The sequence below is a fragment of the Mustelus asterias genome, unplaced genomic scaffold, assembly GCF_964213995.1.
Source record: "Mustelus asterias unplaced genomic scaffold, sMusAst1.hap1.1 HAP1_SCAFFOLD_987, whole genome shotgun sequence".
Lineage (NCBI taxonomy): Eukaryota > Metazoa > Chordata > Chondrichthyes > Carcharhiniformes > Triakidae > Mustelus > Mustelus asterias.
Window position 1 is genome coordinate 114,284 of NW_027590933.1, and position 22,154 is coordinate 136,437.

Below are 22,154 nucleotides of genomic sequence, written 5' to 3' on the forward strand. Positions count from 1 at the left end.
CTCTGTAACCTCCTCCAGCCCCTACACCCCTCCCTATCTCTGTAACCTCCTCCAGCCCCTACACCCCTCCCCATCTCTGTAACCCCCTCCAGCCCCCTACACCCCTCCCTATCTCTGTAACCTCCTCCAGCCCCTACACCCCTCCCCATCTCTGTAACCTCCTCCAGCCCCTACACCCCTCCCTATCTCTGTAACCTCCTCCAGCCCCTACACCCCTCCCTATCTCTGTAACCTCCTCCAGCCCCTACACCCCTCCCTATCTCTGTAACCTCCTCCAGCCCCTACACCCCTCCCCATCTCTGTAACCTCCTCCGCCCCCTACACCCCTCCCTATCTCTGTAACCTCCTCCAGCCCCCTACACCCCTCCCTATCTCTGTAACCTCCTCCAGGCCCTACACCCCCTCCCTATCTCTGTAACCTCCTCCAGCCCCCTACACCCCTCCCTATCTCTGTAACCTCCTCCAGCCCCCTACACCCCTCCCTATCTCTGTAACCTCCTCCGCCCCTACACCCCTCCCTATCTCTGTAACCTCCTCCAGCCCCCTACACCCCTCCCTATCTCTGTAACCCCCTCCAGCCCCTACACCCCTCCCTACCTCTGTAACCTCCTCCAGCCCCTACACCCCTCCCTATCTCTGTAACCCCCTCCAGCCCCAACACCCCTCCCTACCTCTGTAACCCCCTCCAGCCCCTACACCCCCTCCCTATCTCTGTAACCTCCTCCAGCCCCTACACCCCTCCCTATCTCTGTAACCCCCTCCAGGCCCTACACCCCTCCCTATCTCTGTAACCCCCTCCAGGCCCTACACCTCTCCCTATCTCTGTAACCTCCTCCAGCCCCCTACACTCCTCCCTATCTCTGTAACCTCCTCCAGCCCCCCTACACCCCCTCCCTATCTCTGTAACCTCCTCCAGCCCCCTACACCTCTCCCTATCTCTGTAACCTCCTCCAGCCCCCCTACACCCCCTCCCTATCTCTGTAACCTCCTCCAGCCCCCCTACACCCCCTCCCTATCTCTGTAACCTCCTCCAGTCCCTACACCCCTCTCTATCTCTGTAACCTGCTCCAGTCCCTAAACCCCTCCCTATCTCTGTAACCTCCTCCAGCCCCTACACCCCTCCCTATCTCGGTAACCTCCTCCAGTCCCCTGAACGGTTCCAGAGCTTTCAGAGATAGGGACGGGGTCTCGGGGGGTGTGGATCAGTGAATGGGGTTTGCAGGGTGACTGGGGGGGTCTCGGGGGGTGTGGATCAGTGAATGGGGTTTGCAGGGTGACTGGGGGTGAGTTGGGACGGGGGCCAGGTGGATATGGAAATCCCAGCTTGTACAGAGGGTGCAGAGGGGGGGCGGTGTTGGTGTTTACCCTGACGTTACGAACCCTGACGACCTGCTCGTGGCGGGGGGCGGGGTGGGGGGTCAGAGACTGCATGGCCGTTACATGGCCGATGGAGGGGAGGGGGCTTCCCAGCGCTCTGCCCATTGTTCATCCTTATGTCCAGCACCGCTCCGGATACTCAGCCCCGATGCAGCGCCCCCGGGATCTTGCTGTGCGTAGCTCACCCGCCCCCGTCCGCGGGGCGTGGCCAGGCTGCCTTGGGGGACGGGTGCTGGTGGCGGCACCGGATCCCACCACGCCCCTCCCCGGGTTTCCCCCCCGGCTCCGAGGGAACAGGTTTCCTCCCACTGAGCGACACTGCGAGGGTTAACGCTCCACACTCCCCACCCCCGCCTCGCCTGCAGCCCTCCCGCATCCCCCCCACCCCCTCCTCAGGATGGAGCTGTGCCGGAGCGGACCCCGGCTTTGGCCAGGATGGTGTGAAGGCAGTGGAAGGTGCCAGTTCCAATCTGGGAACGCTCCATATATAGTAAGGAATCTGTCTCCAACACCACTGCCTGCTTTGGCTCTGGGCACCAGCACACTCCCCTCGCTCTCTCTCGGCACAATGGCTTCCGAGGCCCAGCCTTTTAACCCTTTCCTGTCATGCCCAAACCGTCGCCAACTGCCCAACCCACCTCCAAAATGACCCCCCGGAACTGTCTACCTCAGCTCAGGCACTCCCCTCCAACTGCCCCCTGTCCTCCCCGACTTACACCCACCTCACCAGGCCCACCGCTTGAATAGACCGGCTCTATTCCAGAAAGCCTGGCTCACTCCACAGATCCACCTTTACTTTATCAGTATGTATTTGCAGATGTGTCTCTCACATGCATATATCCCAAACCCCGCGAGCACGGTACCAAAATAGGGGCGCAAGGAACCCCCACTTCACACCCGAATATCATTAAATACACAATTAATATACAACTAAAATTCTCATCCTTTTCAAGTCCCTCCCTACACCCCCTCCCTATCTCTGTAACCTCCTCCAGCCCCTACACACCTCCCTATCTCTGTGACCTCCTCCAGCCCCTACACCCCTCCCTATCTCTGTAACCTCCTCCAGCCCCTACACCCCTCCCTATCTCTGTAACCTCCTCCAGCCCCTACACCCCCTCCCTATCTCTGTAACCTCCTCCAGCCCCTACACCCCCTCCCTATCTCTGTAACCTCCTCCAGCCCCTACACACCTCCCTATCTCTGTAACCTCCTCCAGCCCCTACACCCCTCCCTATCTCTGTAACCTCCTCCAGCCCCTACACCCCTCCCTATCTCTGTAACCTCCTCCAGCCCCTACACCCCCTCCCTATCTCTGTAACCTCCTCCAGCCCCTACACCCCTCCCTATCTCTGTAACCTCCTCCAGCCCCTACACCCCTCCCTATCTCTGTAACCTCCTCCAGCCCCTACACCCCTCCCTATCTCTGTAACCTCCTCCAGCCCCTACACCCCTCCCTATTTCTGCAACCTCCTCCAGCCCCTACACCCCTCCCTATCTCTGTAACCTCCTCCAGCCCCTACACCCCTCCCTATCTCTGTAACCTCCTCCAGCCCCCTACACCCCTCCCTATCTCTGTAACCTCCTCCAGCCCCTACACCCCTCCCTATCTCTGTAACCTCCTCCAGCCCCTACACCCCTCCCTATCTCTGTAACCTCCTCCAGCCCCTACACCCCTCCCTATCTCTGTAACCTCCTCCAGCCCCCTACACCCCTCCCTATCTCTGTAACCTCCTCCAGCCCCTACACCCCTCCCTATCTCTGTAACCTCCTCCAGCCCCTACTCCCCTCCCTATCTCTGTAACCTCCTCCAACCCCCTACACCCCTCCCTATCTCTGTAACCTCCTCCAGCCCCTACACCCCTCCCTATCTCTGTAACCTCCTCCAGCCCCTACACCCCTCCCTATCTCTGTAACCTCCTCCAGCCCCCTACACCCCTCCCTATCTCTGTAACCTCCTCCAGCCCCTACACCCCCTCCCTATCTCTGTAACCTCCTCCAGCCCCTACACCCCTCCCTATCTCTGTAACCTCCTCCAGCCCCTACACCCCCTCCCTATCTCTGTAACCTCCTCCAGCCCCCTACACCCCTCCCTATCTCTGTAACCTCCTCCAGCCCCTACACCCCCTCCCTATCTCTGTAACCTCCTCCAGCCCCTACACCCCTCCCTATCTCTGTAACCTCCTCCAGCCCCTACACCCCCTCCCTATCTCTGTAACCTCCTCCAGCCCCCTACACCCCTCCCTATCTCTGTAACCTCCTCCAGCCCCCTACACCCCTCCCTATCTCTGTAACCTCCTACGACCCTCTGAGATCTCTGCGCTGCTCCAATTACGGCTTCTCGAGTACCCCCCAATTCCATCGCTCCGCCATTGGCGGCCGTGCCTTCAACTGCCTGGGGGGCCCTCAGCTCTGGAGTTCCCTCCCTAAAACTCTGTCTCTCTCTCCCTCTGTCCCACCGTCTTCCCCTCTGCCTCTCTCTCTGTCCCTCTGGCTGCCTCTCTCGCTGTCCCTCTGGCTGCCTCTCTCGCTGTCCCTCTGGCTGCCTCTCTCGCTGTCCCTCTGGCTGCCTCTCTCGCTGTCCCTCTGGCTGCCTCTCTCGCTGTCCCTCTGGCTGCCTCTCTCTCTGTCCCTCTGGCTGCCTCTCTCTCTGTCCCTCTGGTTGCTTCTCTCTCTGTCCCTCTGGCTGCCTCTCTCTCTGTCCCTCTGGCTGCCTCTCTCTCTGTCCCTCTGGCTGCCTCTCTCTCTGTCCCTCTGGTTGCTTCTCTCTCTGTCCCTCTGGTTGCTTCTCTCTCTGTCCCTCTGGCTGCTTCTCTCGCTGTCCCTCTGGTTGCTTCTCTCTCTGTCCCTCTGGCTGCCTCTCTCTCTGTCCCTCTGGCTGCCTCTCTCTGTCCCTCTGGCTGCCTCTCTCTGTCCCTCTGGTTGCTTCTCTCTCTGTCCCTCTGGCTGCCTCTCTCTCTGTCCCTCTGGCTGCCTCTCTCTCTGTCCCTCTGGCTGCCTCTCTCTCTGTCCCTCTGGCTGCCTCTCTCTCTGTCCCTCTGGCTGCCTCTCTCTCTGTCCCTCTGGCTGCCTCTCTCTCTGTCCCTCTGGTTGCTTCTCTCTCTGTCCCTCTGGCTGCCTCTCTCTCTGTCCCTCTGGCTGCCTCTCTCTCTGTCCCTCTGGCTGCCTCTCTCTCTGTCCCTCTGGCTGCCTCTCTCTCTGTCCCTCTGGCTGCCTCTCTCTCTGTCCCTCTGGCTGCCTCTCTCGCTGTCCCTCTGGCTGCCTCTCTCTCTGTCCCTCTGGCTGCCCCTCTGGTTGCTTCTCTCTCTGTCCCTCTGGCTGCCTCTCTCTCTGTCCCTCTGGCTGCCTCTCTCTCTGTCCCTCTGGCTGCCTCTCTCTCTGTCCCTCTGGCTGCCTCTCTCTCTGTCCCTCTGGCTGCCTCTCTCTCTGTCCCTCTGGCTGCCTCTCTCTCTGTCCCTCTGGCTGCCTCTCTCTCTGTCCCTCTGGCTGCCTCTCTCTCTGTCCCTCTGGCTGCCTCTCTCTCTGTCCCTCTGGCTGCCTCTCTCTCTGTCCCTCTGGCTGCCTCTCTCTCTGTCCCTCTGGTTGCCTCTCTCTCTGTCCCTCTGGCTGCCTCTCTCTCTGTCCCTCTGGCTGCCTCTCTCGCTGTCCCTCTGGCTGCCTCTCTCTCTGTCCCTCTGGCTGCCCCTCTGGTTGCTTCTCTCTCTGTCCCTCTGGCTGCCTCTCTCTCTGTCCCTCTGGCTGCCTCTCTCTCTGTCCCTCTGGCTGCCTCTCTCTCTGTCCCTCTGGCTGCCTCTCTCTCTGTCCCTCTGGCTGCCTCTCTCTCTGTCCCTCTGGCTGCCTCTCTCTCTGTCCCTCTGGCTGCCTCTCTCTCTGTCCCTCTGGCTGCCTCTCTCTCTGTCCCTCTGGCTGCCTCTCTCTCTGTCCCTCTGTCTTACAGACACTCCTTAAAAACTGACCTCTTTGACCCAGTTCCTGGTTGCCTGCTCCTGAATATCTGCTTGGAGTTAAATTCTGTCTGATTCCCATTGCAATGAGGAGGCTCCGAGGAGAGGTATTCTACAACGCTGAAGATGCTATTCATGTCGGGGGAAGAGGGGGGAAGCTTTGGCATTATTTATTTCTCTCAGTCCAAATAATTTCTTGGATCAGTCAGGCGTGGAGCAGGAACAGAATGTTCCTGAAATTCATGGTTAAAAATAACACCCAAACACTAAACTGTGCCATCACAAGTTGGGAAGTATCTCCGGATGCTGTGTCCAGGTCTGTCAATGTTTGCCCCCACCACGCCCCCCCTCACCGTTCAGCTTCTTTCAAACACCACTAAACAAGCTTGTTGCTTTAAGGAAACCAGATTTGCTTTTCTGATCCTTCCTTTCCGTGATGTTGCTGGGATACAGACAGCAGTGTGCCACCCAGTACCATCCGTCGTGAGAATCTAGAGCATTCTGGGTGCATCTCGACCATTGAGGAAGTGTCTAGATCATTGAGAACACGGGCGGGGTCGGGGGTCATGGTCCCATGTGATGGTACTGTGCCTTTAAGAAATGTATTGTCACGGTGTTTCTCTGCAGGGTTTTTGTTGGCGCCGTGTTGTCTGTAACCGGTGTCCTCCAATTGTTACTGAACCAATATCATGTTTATTTTTAATCTGGGCCTAATGCAGTGTCCTGGGGGTTTTTGTGATCCTTTTGGAATTGCTGGGTGGAGAATGATTGGTCAGATGCTGCCCGGACACAATTTTTCTCCCCACAAAAGAAGTCCACGTTTTTAGTTCCATTTTTCTTTGATGCTGTTTGGATTTGAGACAGAAAATCTCTGGTTTTCCCCTCTCTCTGGAGTTGTAAACTCAATGAGTTGCTGCTGGAGGCAGGTAGTGTCTCTGTCTCTCTCTCTCTTCCCGGAGGGTCTTTGGAAAATTCCACGACTGGGGAGCTCAGAGATTTAATCCAACATTCAAAGGACCAATTGGCAGCCGCAAAATCCAGCATGACGTGGCATACTTGCTGTCTGTGCCGAGTCTAGAGTGGGGTGTGTGTTTATGGGATGTTGTTTGACTTGGAACAACAGAGGTAGCTAGCTGTTAAGGTTTATACTGTATCATGCTTGAATCTTTGCCAAGTCTTTTTATTATATTTGAACTGTGCTCTTAAATGAACAGGAAGGATGTGGAGGCTTTGGAGAGGGTGCAGGAGAGGTTTACCAAGATGCTGCCTGGATTGGAGGGTATGGACTATAAGGAGAGGCTGGACAAACTAGGGCTGTTTTCACTGGAGCGGCGGAGGCTGAGGGAGACCTGATAGAAGTCTATAAAATGATGAGACGCACAGACAGGGTTGACAGTCAGAATCTATTTCCCCCGAATGGGTGGCACGGTGGCACAGTGGTTAGCACTGCTGCCTCACAGCGCCAGGGACCTGGGTTCGATTCCCGGCTTGGGTCACTGTCTGTGCGGAGTCTGCACGTTCTCCCCGTGTCTGCGTGGGTTTCCTCCGGGTGCTCCGGTTTCCTCCCACAGTCCGAAAGACGTGCTGGTTAGGGTGCATTGGCCGTGCTAAATTCTCCCTCAGTGTACCCGAACAGGCGCCGGAGTGTGGCGGCTCGGGGATTTTCACAGTAACTTCATTGCAGTGTTAATGTAAGCCTTACTTGTGACACTAATAAACAAACTTTAAACTGTCTCATGGTTGGGGGGCATGCACTTTAGTTTGTAAGTTGATAGCCTCGGTCAGAGCAGCCAGTGAGGAGGCCCCCCCCCTGTCGGGAAGACTCACCCATTGCTCTCCTGGAGCTGAAGGAAGGCTTGAATAACGAGCGGGAGTTCAGACTTCACAATGTACAGGTAACTCGACATGGCTGGAGAATGGAGAGAGAGGGTCAGTGAGGGTCAGAGAGGGTCAGAGAGAGACAGAGAGAGACAGAGAGGACTTACAAACGCGGCATTCTGTGACACTTGCAAAGAGACATTCCAAAGGCTTCAGCACATTTCATATTCGCTTAACTGGGACAGAGAGACTCTTCCCAGGTACACACACAAACTAAACCATGCGGCACGGTGGCACAGTGGTTAGCGCTGCTGCCTCACAGCGTCAGGGACCCAGGTTCGATTCCCGGCTCGGGTCACTGTCTGTGTGGAGTCTGCACATTCTCCCCGTGTCTGCGTGGGTTTCCTTCAGGTGCTCCGGGTTTCCCCCCACAGTCCAAAGGCGTGCAGATTAGGGTGCATTGGCCGTGCTAAATGTGTGGGGTTACGGGATAGGGTGGAGGGGAGGAACTGGACGGGATGCTCTTTCAGAGAGTCGGTGCAGACTCAATGGGCCGAATGGCCTTTTTCTGCACTGTTTGGATTCTATGGTTCTCACTCCCAGGGAACTGAGCGGTGCTGGTGAGGTTCCTCGCCATCTTTGCTGGCCCCTGAAGGCAGTTGAAAGTAGCTACATGGTGTGGAGTCACATGTAGGCCAGACCAGCGAAAGGTGGCAGATTGCCCACTCTCACACCTGTACCCGGGTTCACGCTCGCTCGCCACAAGGTTGACACCCAAACGGTCCGACTGCGTTCTACCATGTCACACAGAGTCACCCCCAGCCAGCCAATGAGCACCCATTTCTCACACAACATCACTGGTTGCCATCGTCTGGAATTTGGGCTTTCAAGGGGCTGAATGGCCTCCTTCTGTTCCTGTGTAACAGGCTCGAGAGAGAGAGAGGGGCTGAATGGCCTCCTTCTGTTCCGTGTAACAGGCTCGAGAGAGAGAGAGGGGCTGAATGGCCTCCTCCTGTTCCTGTGTGACAGGCTCGAGAGAGAGAGAGAGGGGCTGAATGGCCTCCTTCTGTTCCTGTGTAACAGGCTCGAGAGAGAGAGGGGCTGAATGGCCTCCTCCTGTTCCTGTGTAACAGGCTCGAGAGAGAGAGAGGGGCTGAATGGCCTCCTCCTGTTCCTGCGTAACAGGCTCGAGAGAGAGGGGCTGAATGGCCTCCTCCTGTTCCTGTGTAACAGGCTGGAGAGAGAGGGGCTGAATGGCCTCCTCCTGTTCCTGTGTAACAGGCTCGAGAGAGAGAGGGGCTGAATGGCCTCCTCCTGTTCCTCTGTAACAGGCTCGAGAGAGAGAGAGAGAGAGAGAGAGAGGGGCTGAATGGCCTCCTCCTGTTCCTGTGTAACAGGCTCAAGAGAGAGAGAGGGGCTGAATGGCCTCCTCCTGTTCCTGTGTAACAGGCTGGAGAGAGAGGGGCTGAATGGCCTCCTCCTGTTCCTGTGTAACAGGCTCGAGAAAGAGGGGCTGAATGGCCTCCTCCTGTTCCTGTGTAACAGGCTGGAGAGAGAGGGGCTGAATGGCCTCCTGCCGCAGCGGTGGGACTGCGTGGTACAGCAACAGGAATGAAAGGACGCGCCATCTCCTCACCTCCGATGTTGTGCAATGAAATGATAACTGCAGCGATAATCTTCCCAGGCTGCCCGAAGGCTTTGTGGCCTAGTTGTTCATAGGCCCTCATACCTGCAGGAGAAGCAAAGAGGGTTCACCAGAGCGTCGGAACGTCAGCACAACACCTTTCCAGTGGCCTCCGGACCCCCTCCCCAAAACACAACGCAAATAACCGTGTCTCAACAACCCAAAACACAACGCAAATAACCGTGTCTCAACAACCCAAAACACAACGCAAATAACCGTGTCTCAACAACCCAAAACACAACGCAAATAACCGTGTCTCAACAACCCAAAACACAACATTGCTGGATGTGAATCCAAATTGGGCAGCACCTGGATCCTGAATTTCCGAACTCACAGACCACAATCAGTAAGAATAGACAACAACACCTCCTCCACGATCATCCTCAACACCGGTGCTCCACAAGGCTGTGTTCTCAGCCCCCTACTATACTCCTTATACACCTCTGACTGTGCGGCCAAATTCCCCTCCAATTCGATTTTCAAGTTTGCTGACGACACCACCGTAGTGGGTCGGATCTCAAACAATGTCGAGACAGAGAACAGGAATGAGATAGAGAATCTGGTGAACTGGTGCGGCAACAATAATCTCTCCCTCAATGTCAACTAAACTGAGATAGTCATCGACTTCAGGAAGTGTAAAGGAGAACATGCTCCTGTCTACAGCAACGGGGACAAAGTAGAAAGGGTCGAGAGCTTCAGGTTTATAGGTGCCCAGATCACCAACAACCTGTCCTGGTCCCCCCCACGCTGACACTATAGTTAAAGCCCCACCAATGCCTCTACTTTCTCAGAAGACTAAGGAAATTTGCCATGTCAGCTACGACTCTCACCAACTTTTACAGATGCCCCATAGAAAGCATTCTTTCTGGTTGTATCACAGCTTGGTCTGGGCTCCTGCTCTGCCCAAGACTGCAAGGAACTACAAAGGGTCGTGAATGTAGCCCAACCCCGTCACGCAAACCAGCCTCCCATCCATTGACTCTGTCTACGCTTCCCGCTGCCTCGGCAAAGCAGCCGGCATAATTAAGGATCTCGCCACCGCCCCCCGCTGCGGACATTCTCTCCTCCACCTTCGGGAAAAAGATATAAAAGTCTGAGGTCACGTACCAACCGACTCAAGAACAGCTTCTTCCCTGCTGCTGCTGTCAGACTTTTGAATGGACCTACCTCACATTAAGTTGATCTTTCTCTGCACCCTAGCTGTGACTGTAACACTACATTCTGCACCCTCTCATTTCCTTCTCTATGAACAGTATGCTTTGTCTGTATAGCGCGCAAGAAACAATAATTTTCACTGTATCCCAACACATGTGACAATAATAAATCAAATCAAAACATCTGTTGAATGACCCTGAGTGCGCACATAGCTACACTAACAACCAATAGCAAAGCCCGGAATGTGGCCCATTTATACCCGCTCAATGTGACACACACTGCGAACAAGAAGCGGATGGTGAATAAAGTTAGTGTTATTTGAATGGGTGTAAATTGAGAGAGGCGGATACTCAGCGAGACCTTGGAGTCCTCGTGCATCAGTCGCTGAGAGTAAGCGCGCAGGTACAGCAGGTAGTAAAGAAGGTGAATGGTATGTTGGTCTTCATAGCGAGAGGATTTGAGTATCGGGATAGGGATGTTTTGCTGCAACTGTACAGGGTGTTGGTGAGGCCACACCTGGAGTATTGTGTGCAGGGTTGGTGTCCTTATCTGAGGAAGGATGTCCTTGCTATAGAGGGAGCGCAGCGAAGGTTTACCAGGCTGATTCCTGGGATGGCAGGTCTGTCATATGAGGAGAGACTAAGTGGGTTAGGATTATATTCACTGGAGTTTAGAAGAGTGAGAGGGGATCTCATAGAAACTTATAAAATTCTAACAGGGTTAGACAGGGTAGATTCAGAAAGAATGTTCCCGATGGTGGGGGGAGTCCAGAACTAGGGGTCATAGTTTGAGGATAAGGGGGAAACCTTTTAGAACTGAGGTGAGGAGAAATTTCTTCACCCAGAGGGTGGTGAATGTGTGGAATTCACTCCCACAGAAAGTAGTTGAGGCCAAAACGTTGTGTGATTTCAGGAAGAAATTAGATATCGCTCTTGGGGCTAAAGGGATCGAGGGATATGGGGGAGAAGGGGGGGGATCAGGATATTGAATTTGATGATCAGCCGTGATCAAAATGAATGGCGGAGCAGCTGGAAGGGCCGAATGGCCTCCTCCTGCTTCTAGTTTCTGCGTTTCCATTCTTAAGTGTATCAAAAATGACAGGGGGATCTTGATGAGTTCGGGAAGTGGGCCAGGGATTGGCAAAGGGACTTCAATACAGATCAGTGTGAGGAGTCGCAGTTTGGAAAGTTGAACCAGGGTAGGATTTATACAATGAATGGTCGGGTCCTGGGGAGAGTTGAGGAACTGAGGGACCTAGGAGTACAAGTGCATAGTTTGTTGAAAGCGGCGTCACAGGTAGACAGGGCGGTGAAGTAGGCGTTTAGCACTCTGGCCTTCCTCAGTCATGGCATTGGGTATTGGAGTTGGGACATTATTGTACAAGTCCTTGGTGAGGCCACACTTGGAGTATTGTGTATAGTTTTGGTCACCCTATCGGAAAGACACTGATAAACTGGAAAGAGTGCAGAGAAGATTTCCGAGGATGTTGCCAGGACGACTGGGGCCTGAGTTAGAGGGAGCGGTTGGCCAGGATGGGACTTTATTCCTTGGAGCGTAGGAGAATGAGGGGTGACCTTACTGAGGTGGATAAACACACGAGGGACAGAGATAGGATGAACACACATAGTCTTTTCCCCAGGAAGGTTACAGAGATAGGGAGGGGGTGTAGGGGCTGGAGGAGGTTACAGAGATAGGGAGAGGGTGTAGGGGTTGGAGGAGGTTACAGAGATAGGGAGGGGGTGTAGGGGCTGGAGGAGGTTACAGAAATAGGGAGGGGTGTAGGGGGCTGGAGGAGGTTACAGAGATAGGGAAGGGGTGTAGGGGCTGGAGGAGGTTACAGAAATAGGGAGGGGTGTAGGGGGCTGGAGGAGGTTACAGAGATAGGGAGGGGGTGTAGGGGCTGGAGGAGGTTAAAGAGATAGGGTGGGGTGTAGGGGCTGGAGAAGGTTACAGAGATAGGGAGGGGTGTAGGGGCTGGAGGAGGTTACAGAGATAGGGAGGGGTGTAGGGGCTGGAGGAGGTTACAGAGATAGGGAGGGGTGTAGGGGCTGGAGGAGGTTACAGAGATGGGGAGGGGTGTAGGGGCTGGAGGAGGTTACAGAGATAGGGAGGGGGTGTAGGGACTGGAGGAGGTTACAGAGATAGGGAGGGGTGTAGGGGCTGGAGGAGGTTACAGAGACAGGGAGAGGGTGTAGGGGCTGGAGGAGGTTACAGAGATAGGGAGGGGTGTAGGGGCTGGAGGAGGTTACAGAGATAGGGAGGGGTGTAGGGGCTGGAGGAGGTTACAGAGATAGGGAGGGGTGTAGGGACTGGGGGAGGTTACAGAGATAGGGAGGGAGATGCTTACCTACGAATCCAGCCGAGCGAAGGAGTAAGTGGATGGAATAGGCTGAGAGGAGAGCGATGGAGATCAGGAGGAATCTGGAAGAGGACAACAGGACAGAGTTACACCCTGATCACAGTCCGAGCCCCCCCCCCCCCCCCGCAACCCGCAGCAACACCCCCCCTTCCATCCCTGTGTGGGGGACGGGGCATTGGAAACAGCTGGGGCTCAGGGACGTGGGCCAACTTCAGCCCAGTGTCCAGCTCATTCGCCACACCGTAACCCGCCGCAATTGGGGGAGGCGAAACAGGGGCGGGGGTTTGACAATCCAGGGTTCGAGCCTCACTCCACAGACTGAACCCGCAAGAAACGGCCCCACCTCACCCCAGGGGGCAGGGGGAAAGCAGCTCCGAGTGACACATTGGGAGGGTCAGTGCTGAGGGAGCGCCGCACTGTGGGAGGGTCAGTGCTGAGGGAGCGCCGCACTGTGGGAGGGTCAGTGCTGAGGGAGCGCCGCACTGTGGGAGGGTCAGTGCTGAGGGAGCGCCGCACTGTGGGAGGGTCAGTGCTGAGGGAGCGCCGCACTGTGGGAGGGTCAGTGCTGAGGGAGCGCCGCACTGTGGGAGGGTCAGTGCTGAGGGAGCGCCGCACTGTGGGAGGGTCAGTGCTGAGGGAGCGCCGCACTGTGGGAGGGTCAGTGCTGAGGGAGCGCCGCACTGTGGGAGGGTCAGTGCTGAGGGAGCGCCGCACTGTGGGAGGGTCAGTGCTGAGGGAGACCGCACTGTGGGAGGGTCAGTGCTGAGGGAGCACTGCACTGTGGGAGGGTCAGTGCTGAGGGAGCACCGCACTGTGGGAGGGTCAGTGCTGAGGGAGCGCCGCACTGTGGGAGGGTCAGTGCTGAGGGAGCGTCGCACTGTGGGAGGGTCAGTGCCGAGGGAGCGCCGCACTGTGGGAGGGTCAGTGCTGAGGGAGCACCGCACTGTGGGAGGATCAGTGCTTAGGGAGCGCCGCACTGTGGGAGGGTCAGTGCTGAGGGAGCGCTGCACTGTGGGAGTGTCAGTGCTGAGGGAACGCCGCACTGTGGGAGGGTCAGTGCTGAGGGAGCAACGCACTGTGGGAGGGTCAGTGCTGAGGGAGCGCCGCACTGTGGGAGGGTCAGTGCCGAGGGGGCGCCGCACTGTGGGAGGATCAGTGCCGAGGGAGCGCCGCACTGTGGGAGGGTCAGTGCTGAGGGCGCACCGCACTGTGGGAGGGTCAGTGCTGAGGGAGCGCCGCACTGTGGGAGGGTCAGTGCTTAGTCAGAGGGTCAGATCCCAGGGGACACCTTTGGAGGCAGAGTCCGGTGTGGGCAGTGCTGGTGGTTGGCGAGGGTGGGCTGGTCTCTAGCCATTCAGAGCCTTGGCGTGTCTCTGCTGGCAGGACTGTGGGAAATGGACAATGAGGATTGGCACCTGGCACTCAGTATCCTGGGCAGGCTTCAGATGTTTGCAGATTTGGATGGGTTCCAGTTGGTGAGTGAGGGAGCCAAGGCTGATGCAACATACCGAAGCTATTACAAATTCCAGGAGGAGATTTGTCTCCAGGCTTTACAGAAAGCTTCTTGCTGTCCTCCCTCCCATTGCTGCTTATTCACTGCAGTTCTAACCTGCTACGGTGCAGGCTCATGGGTACAGCGATGCCACACGCAGCCCAACAGCTGACCAACTCTGTCCCCCGTCCCGGCCTGGCAGGAAGCTGGGGCTTTTGATCGCTGTTAGACATTGACAGCTCATCCTCCAATAATACATGGGAACGGGTAGAGACCACTCGGCCCCTCCTGACACCCTAACCCACCACCATCCCATTCCCCTGCTCACGACCGCCACTCGAACGCATGGCCTGCATACTCACACAAACACCACGATGCCCGTGTTGGACATGGCGTACGCAAGGCCCAGAATCCCACTGCCCATGATGGCGTTACTGAGATTGAAAACTGACATCCCAAAAGAGGTCTTGCCTTCGAACTGCGGAGGAAGAAGGAGCGTCAGAAACAGGGCCCGGCATGAAGTGTCAGAGTGTGTGTGTGTCCCTTAGACCAGCTTCCCCACAGACACTCGCAAACTAACACTCCCTCTGCCCCGTCACACACACCCTCTGCCCCGTCACACACACCCTCTGCCCCAACAAACACTCCCAGGACAGGTACAGCACGGGGTTAGATACAGAGTAAACCTCCCCCTACACTGTCCCCCCAACAAACACTCCCAGGACAGGTACAGCACGGGGTTAGATACAGAGTAAAGCTCCCTCTACACTGTCCCCATCAAACACTCCCAGGACAGGTACAGCACGGGGTTAGATACAGAGTAAAGCTCCCTCTACACTGTCCCCATCAAACACTCCCAGGACAGGTACAGCACGGGGTTAGATACAGAGTAAAGCTCCCTCTACACTGTCCCCCATCAAACACTCCCAGGACAGGTACAGCATGGGGTTAGATACAGAGTAAAGCTCCCTCTACACTGTCCCCATCAAACACTCCCAGGACAGGTACAGCACGGGGTTAGATACAGAGTAAAGCTCCCTCTACACTGTCCCCATCAAAGACTCCCAGGACAGGTACAGCATGGGGTTCGATACAGAGTAAAGCTCCCTCTACACTGTCCCCATCAAACACTCCCAGGACAGGTACAGCACGGGGTTAGATACAGAGTAAAGCTCCCTCTACACTGTCCCCATCAAAGACTCCCAGGACAGGTACAGCATGGGGTTCGATACAGAGTAAAGCTCCCTCTACACTGTCCCCCATCAAACACTCCCAGGACAGGTACAGCACGGGGTTAGATACAGAGTAAAGCTCCCTCTACACTGTCCCCATCAAACACTCCCAGGACAGGGACAGCACGGGGTTAGATACAGAGTAAAGCTCCCTCTACACTGTCCCCCATCAAACACTCCCAGGACAGGGACAGCACGGGGTTAGATACAGAGTAAAGCTCCCTCTACACTGTCCCCCATCAAACACTCCCAGGACAGGTACAGCGCGGGGTTAGATACAGAGTAAAGCTCCCTCTACACTGTCCCCCATCAAAGACTCCCAGGACAGGTACAAAGAACAAAGAACAGTGCAGCACAGGAAACAGGCCATTCGGCCCTCCAAGCCCGTGCCGCTCATTGGTCTAACTAGACCATTCGTTTGTATCCCTCCATTCCCAGACTGCTCATGTGACTATCAAGTCTTAAGCGGTATCAGCGTGCCTGCCTCCACCCCCCTACTTGGCAGCGCATTCCAGGCCCCCACCACCCTCTGTGTAAAAAACGTCCCTCTGATATCTGATTATTCCTCGCCCCTCTCGCCTTGAGCCTGTGACCCCTCATGATCTCACCTCCGACCTGGGAAAAAGCTTCCCACTGTTCACCCTATCTATACCCTTCATAATTTTGTACACCTCTATTAGGTCTCCCCTCATTCTCCGTCTTTCCTGGGAGAACAAGCCCAGTTTACCCAATCTCTCCTCATAGCTAAGACCCTCCATACCAGGCAACATCCTGGTAAACCTTCTCTACACTCTCTCTAAAGCCTCCACGTCCTTCTGGTAGTGCGGCGACCAGAACTGGATGCAGTACTCCAAATGTGGCCTAACCAGCGTTCTATACAGCTGCAACATCAGACTCCAGCTTTTATACTCTATACCCCGTCCTATAAAGGCAAGCATACCATATGCCTTCTTCACCACCTTCTCCACCTGTGCTGCCACCTTCAAGGATTTGTGGACTTGCACACCCAGGTCCCTCTGTGTTTCTATACTCTTGATGGCTCTGCCATTTATTGTATAACTCCTCCCTACATTATTTCTTCCAAAATGCATCACTTCGCATTTATCTGGATTAAATTCCATCTGCCATTTCTCCGCCTAATTTTCCAGCCTATCTATATCCTGCTGTATTGTCCGACAATGTTCATCGCTATCCGCAAGTCCAGCCATCTTCGTGTCATCCACAAACTTGCTGATAACACCAGTTACACCTTCTTCCAAATCATGTATATATATCACAAATAGCAGAGGTCCCAGTACAGAGCCCTGCGGAACACCAGTGGTCACAGACCTCCAGCCGGAAAAAGACCCTTCGACTGTTACCCTCTGTGTCCTGTGGCCAAGCCAGTTTTCTACCCATCTAGCCACCTCTCCATGTATCCCATGAGCCTGAACCTTCTTAACCAACCTGCCACGAAGGACTTTGTCAAATGCCTTACTGAAATCCATATAGATGACATTCCTTCGTCAACCGTTTTTGTCACTTCCTCAAAAAACTCCACCAAATTTGTAAGGCACGACCTCCCTCTTACAAAACCATGCTGTCTGTCACTAATGAGATTGTTCCGTTCTAAATGCGCATACATCCTGTCTCTAAGAATCCTCTCCAACGACTTCCCTACCACGGACGTCAATTTCACTGGCCTATAAATACCCGGGTTATCCCTGCTACCCTTCTTAAATAACGGGACCACATTCGCTATCCTCCAATCCTCAGGGACCTCACCTGTGTCCAACGAAGAGACAAAGATTTCCGTCAGAGGCCCAGCAATTTCCTCTCTCGTCTCCCTGAGCAGTCGAGGATAGATGCCATCAGGCCCTGGGGCTTTGTCAGTTTTAATGTTACCTAAAAAACCTAACACTTCCTCCCTTGTAATGGAGATTCTCTCTAACGGGTCAACACCTCCCTCTGAGACACTCCCAGTCAACAAGTCCCTCTCCTTTGTGAATACCGATGCAAAGTATTCATTTAGGATCTCCCCTATTCCCTTGGGTTCAAAGCATAATTCCCCTCCTTTGTCCCTGAGAGGTCCGACTTTTTCCCTGACAACTCTTTTGTTCCTAACATATGAATAAAATACCTTAGGATTCTCCTTAATCCTGCCTGCCAAGAACATCTCGTGACCTCTTTTTGCCCTTCTAACTCCCCGTTTGAGTTCTTTCCTACTCTCTCTGTATTCCTCCAGAGCTCCATCTGTTTTCAGTTGCCTGGACCTAATGTACGCCTCTCTTTTCTTTTGGATCAGATCCTCAATTTCCCTGGTTATCCACGGCTCTCGAATCCTACCTTTCCTATCCTTCCTTTTTACAGGCACATGCCTATCCTGCAGCCTTATCAATAGTTCCTTAAAAGACTCCTACATGCCAGACGTGGACTTACCCCCGAACAGCCTCTCCCAATCAACGGCCACCAATTCCTGCCTAATCCGGCTATAGTTAGCCTTCCCCCAATTTAGCACCCTGCCCGTAGGACAGCACTCATCCTTGTCCATTACTATCCTAAAGCTAACAGAGTTGTGGTCACTATTTGCCACATGTTCCCCTATCGAAACTTTGACGACCTGACCGGGCTCATTTCCCAGAACTAGGTCCAGTATAGCCCCCTCTCTAGTTGGGCTATCTACATACTGTTCCAAAGAACCTTCCAGTACGCATTTTACAAATTCCTCCCCGTCCAGACCCCCAGCTCTAAGCACTTTCCACTCTATACCAGGGAAATTGAAGTCTCCCAGTACAACAACCCTATTTTTTCTGCACATATCCAGAATCTCCAGACATATCCGTTCCTCCACTTACCGTACAGCACGGGGTTAGATACAAGTAAAGCTCCCTCTACACTGTCCCCATCAAACACTCCCAGGACAGGTACAGCACGGGGTGAGATACAGAGTAAAGCTCCCTCTACACTGTCCCCATCAAACACCCCCAGGAGAGGTACAGCACGGGGTTAGATACAGAGTAAAGCTCCCTCTACACTGTCCCCATCAAACACTCCCAGGACAGGTACAGCACGGGGTTAGATACAGAGTAAAGCTCCCTCTACACTGTCCCCATCAAACACTCCGAGGACAGGGACAGCACGGGGTTAGATACAGAATAAAGCTCCCTCGACACTGTCCCCCATCAAACACTCCCAGGACAGGTACAGCACGGGGTTAGATACAGAGTAAAGCTCCCTCTACACTGTCCCCATCAAACACTCCCAGGACAGGTACAGCACGGGGTTAGATACAGAGTAAAGCACCCTCTACACTGTCCCCATCAAACACTCCCAGGACAGGTACAGCACGGGGTTAGATACAGAGTAAAGCTCCCTCTACACTGTCCCCATCAAACACTCCCAGGACAGGTACAGCACGGGGTTAGATACAGAGTAAAGCTCCCTCTACACTGTCCCCATCAAACACTCCCAGGACAAGTACAGCACGGGGTTAGATGTGCTCCTTCGGTTCCTGTGTAGCAGGCTTGAGAAAGAGGGGCTGAATGGCCTCCTCCTGTTCCTGTGTAAGAGGCTCGAGAGAGAGAGAGAGAGAGAGAGAGGGGCAGAATGGCCTCCTGGTCCAATGTAACAGGCTCAAGAGGGGCAGAATGGCCTCCTCCTGTTCCAATCTGCCAGGCAGTGGGATTGCTACAGCACTGAATGTGCAGTCAGTGGGTGGGTGAGCCGTGGAGAAGTGTCGGAGCTGATTGGGGGAACGACACACAAGCCCAGAGAGCCAGTCCAGGCCTCGGGGAGGAGAGAGTGGGCTTTGCCTTACATCGGTGAATTGGATGGCTTTAGTCTTGGAAATGTGAGGCAGGAATTCGTCACATTCTGCTGCAGTCGATTCACTTGCTTCATAGCTGCAAAAAAAAACAGATAATTCTCCGGGTGAGTGCAGGCAGGAACTCAGAGAGACCGAGAGACAGGATTGTCAACGGGGGAAATGGTCAGAGAGACAACACCAGCTATATCGCACCCACTCCCACCGTACCCCACACTGTTCCCCGGGAGAGTCAGTGCTGAGGGAGCGCCGCACTGTGGGAGGGTCGGTGCTGAGGGAGCGCCGCACTGTGGGAGGGTCAGTGCTGTGGGAGCGCCGCACTGTGGGAGGGTCAGTGCTGAGGGAGCGCCGCACTGTGGGAGGGTCAGTGCTGAGGGAGCGCCGCACTGTGGGAGGGACGGTGCTGAGGGAGCGCCGCACTGTGGGAGGGTCAGTGCTGAGGGAACGCCGCACTGTGGGAGGGTCAGTGCTGTGGGAGCGCCGCACTGTGGGAGGGTCAGTGATGCAGGAGCGCCGCACTGTGGGAGGGTCAGTGCTGAGGGAGCGCCGCACTGTGGGAGGGTCAGTGCTGAGGGAGCACCGCACTGTGGGAGGGTCAGTGCCGAGGGAGCGCCGCACTGTGGGAGGGTCAGTGCTGAGGGAGCGCCGCACTGTGGGAGGGTCAGTGCTGAGGGAGCGTCGCACTGTGGGAGGGTCAGTGCTGTGGGAGCGCCGCACTGTGGGAGGGTCAGTGCTGAGGGAGCGCCGCACTGTGGGAGGGTCAGTGCTGAGGGAGCGCCGCACTGTGGGAGGGTCAGTGCTGAGGGAGCGCCGCACTGTGGGAGGGTCAGTGCTGAGGGAGCGCCGCACTGTGGGAGGGTCAGTGCTGAGGGAACAGTGTGCTGTTGGTCTGAGGGGGTCAGAGAGAGAAATGGAAGTTAATGGTTTATTCGAAGACAAGGTTAAACTGTGAGTGTCGAAGGCGATTGATAACCTGAACTGACCTCTGGCAAATGTTCAATCAACTCTGTGAGAAATAAACAGCCCTCAACCATTGCGAAGGTCTGAACAAGTATTTATTAACTGATAGGGCATCAAATTCGCCCCGATTCCGCCTCCAATTTCTAACTGCAGCGAGCTGCCAACAAACACATCATTCGGCCCCTCTGCTCCCTTTCATTGTTTCTGCCCCTGACATTCTCCCCACTCCCCGTGGGAGCGAGTCCCACATTCTCCCCCACTCCCCCCGTGGGAGCGAGTCCCACATTCTCCCCCACTCCCCGTGGGAGCGAGTCCCACATTCTCCCCCACTCCCCGTGGGAGCGAGTCCCACATTCTCCCCCACTCCCCCCGTGGGAGCGAGTCCCACATTCTCCCCACTCCCCCCGTGGGAGCGAGTCCCACATTCTCCCCCACTCCCCCCGTGGGAGCGAGTCCCACATTCTCCCCCACTCCCCCCGTGGGAGCGAGTCCCACATTCTCCCCCACTCCCCCCGTGGGAGCGAGTCCCACATTCTCCCCCACTCCCCCCGTGGGAGCAAGTCCCACATTCTCCCCCACTCCCCGTGGGAGCGAGTCCCACATTCTCCCCCACTCCCCGTGGGAGCGAGTCCCACATTCTCCCCCACTCCCCGTGGGAGCGAGTCCCACATTCTCCCCCACTCCCCCCGTGGGAGCGAGTCCCACATTCTCCCCCACTCCCCGTGGGAGCGAGTCCCACATTCTCCCCCACTCCCCCCGTGGGAGCGAGTCCCACATTCTCCCCCACTCCCCGTGGGAGCGAGTCCCACATTCTCCCCCACTCCCCGTGGGAGCGAGTCCCACATTCTCCCCCACTCCCCCCGTGGGAGCGAGTCCCACATTCTCCCCCACTCCCCGTGGGAGCGAGTCCCACATTCTCCCCCACTCCCCGTGGGAGCGAGTCCCACATTCTCCCCCACTCCCCGTGGGAGCGAGTCCCACATTCTCCCCCACTCCCCGTGGGAGCGAGTCCCACATTCTCCCCCACTCCCCGTGGGAGCGAGTCCCACATTCTCCCCCACTCCCCGTGGGAGCGAGTCACATTCTCCCCCACTCCCCATGGGAGCGAGTCCCACATTCTCCCCCACTGCCCATGGGAGCGAGTCCCACATTCTCCCCCACTCCCCGTGGGAGCGAGTCCCACATTCTCCCCCACTCCCCGTGGGAGCGAGTCCCACATTCTCCCCCACTCCCCATGGGAGCGAGTCCCACATTCTCCCCCACTCCCCGTGGGAGCGAGTCCCACATTCTCCCCCACTCCCCGTGGGAGCGAGTCCCACATTCTCCCCCACTCCCCACGCGGGAGCGAGTCCCACATTCTCCCCCACTCCCCGTGGGAGCGAGTCACATTCTCCCCCACTCCCCATGGGAGCGAGTCCCACATTCTCCCCCACTCCCCATGGGAGCGAGTCCCACATTCTCCCCCACTCCCCGTGGGAGCGAGTCCCACATTCTCCCCCACTCCCCATGGGAGCGAGTCCCACATTCTCCCCCACTCCCCGTGGGAGCGAGTCCCACATTCTCTCCAAGTGTGGGTCTAACCGAGGGATATGGGGAGGATTCCAGGACACATGTCGGAGGCAGCTCGGAGCGTTGCTCACTCTCACCCCTCGTTCAGCATCATCTTCTCCGTGGTCAGTTCACTCAGGTTGCTTCCGTTCCGCAGCATTCCCTCCTCCTCGGAAGCTGCCAGTTTCTCCATCTCCATCTTCTTCGCCTTCCTCAAGTCCGGACGCAAGTGGGGAATCCACGGGAAAAATCTATCGGCGCCCTTCCCGATTCCGGATGACGATTTCCTGCAACCTGGGAGGGCAGTGAAGAGAAGAGGTGAAATGGTAAAACCGCAGTGGAAAAACTTCTCCCAATTCTTCATCCTCCCCCTGACTGCCTCCCCTGTGACGGGAGACTCCTGACCGGTTACACATCTCCCTATCCACACTTCACCCCGACACCAAACAACATCTCCCACCCACGCTGACAGAGCCTTCCAAAGCTTCAGCAGCCTCTGGTCAGACCCCATTTGGAGTATTGTGAGCAGTTTTGGGCCCCGTATCTAAGGAAGGATGTGCCGGCCTTGGAAAGGGTCCAGAGGAGGTTCACAAGAATGATCCCTGGAATGAAGAGCTTGTCGTATGAGGAACGGTTGAGGACTCTGGGTCTGTACCTGTTGGAGTTTAGAAGGATGAGGGGGGATCTTATTGAAACTTACAGAATACTGAAAGGCCTGGATAGAGTGGACGCGGGGAAGATGTTTCCATTGGTCAGAGAGACTAGAACCCGAGGGTGCAGAGT

The 22,154-nt window shown here is 55.9% G+C and overlaps 1 protein-coding gene across 1 annotated transcript in view; it reads right to left on the reverse strand.

Annotated features, from left to right (window-relative positions):
- LOC144487715 (sodium-coupled neutral amino acid transporter 3-like) overlaps positions 1–21,750 on the reverse strand; it is a 36,928-nt gene extending 15,178 nt beyond the window's left edge. Inside the window, exons 1-6 of the mRNA XM_078205794.1 lie at positions 21,470–21,750; positions 18,858–18,942; positions 14,192–14,307; positions 12,326–12,399; positions 8,776–8,868; positions 7,149–7,230 (exon numbers count right to left, since the gene is read on the reverse strand). Of these exons, the coding sequence (XP_078061920.1) occupies positions 7,149–7,230; positions 8,776–8,868; positions 12,326–12,399; positions 14,192–14,307; positions 18,858–18,942; positions 21,470–21,735 (716 nt within the window). The 5' untranslated portion in view covers positions 21,736–21,750. The remainder of the gene's footprint in view (positions 1–7,148; positions 7,231–8,775; positions 8,869–12,325; positions 12,400–14,191; positions 14,308–18,857; positions 18,943–21,469) is intronic.
- Between the last annotated feature and the right edge of the window lie 404 nt (positions 21,751–22,154).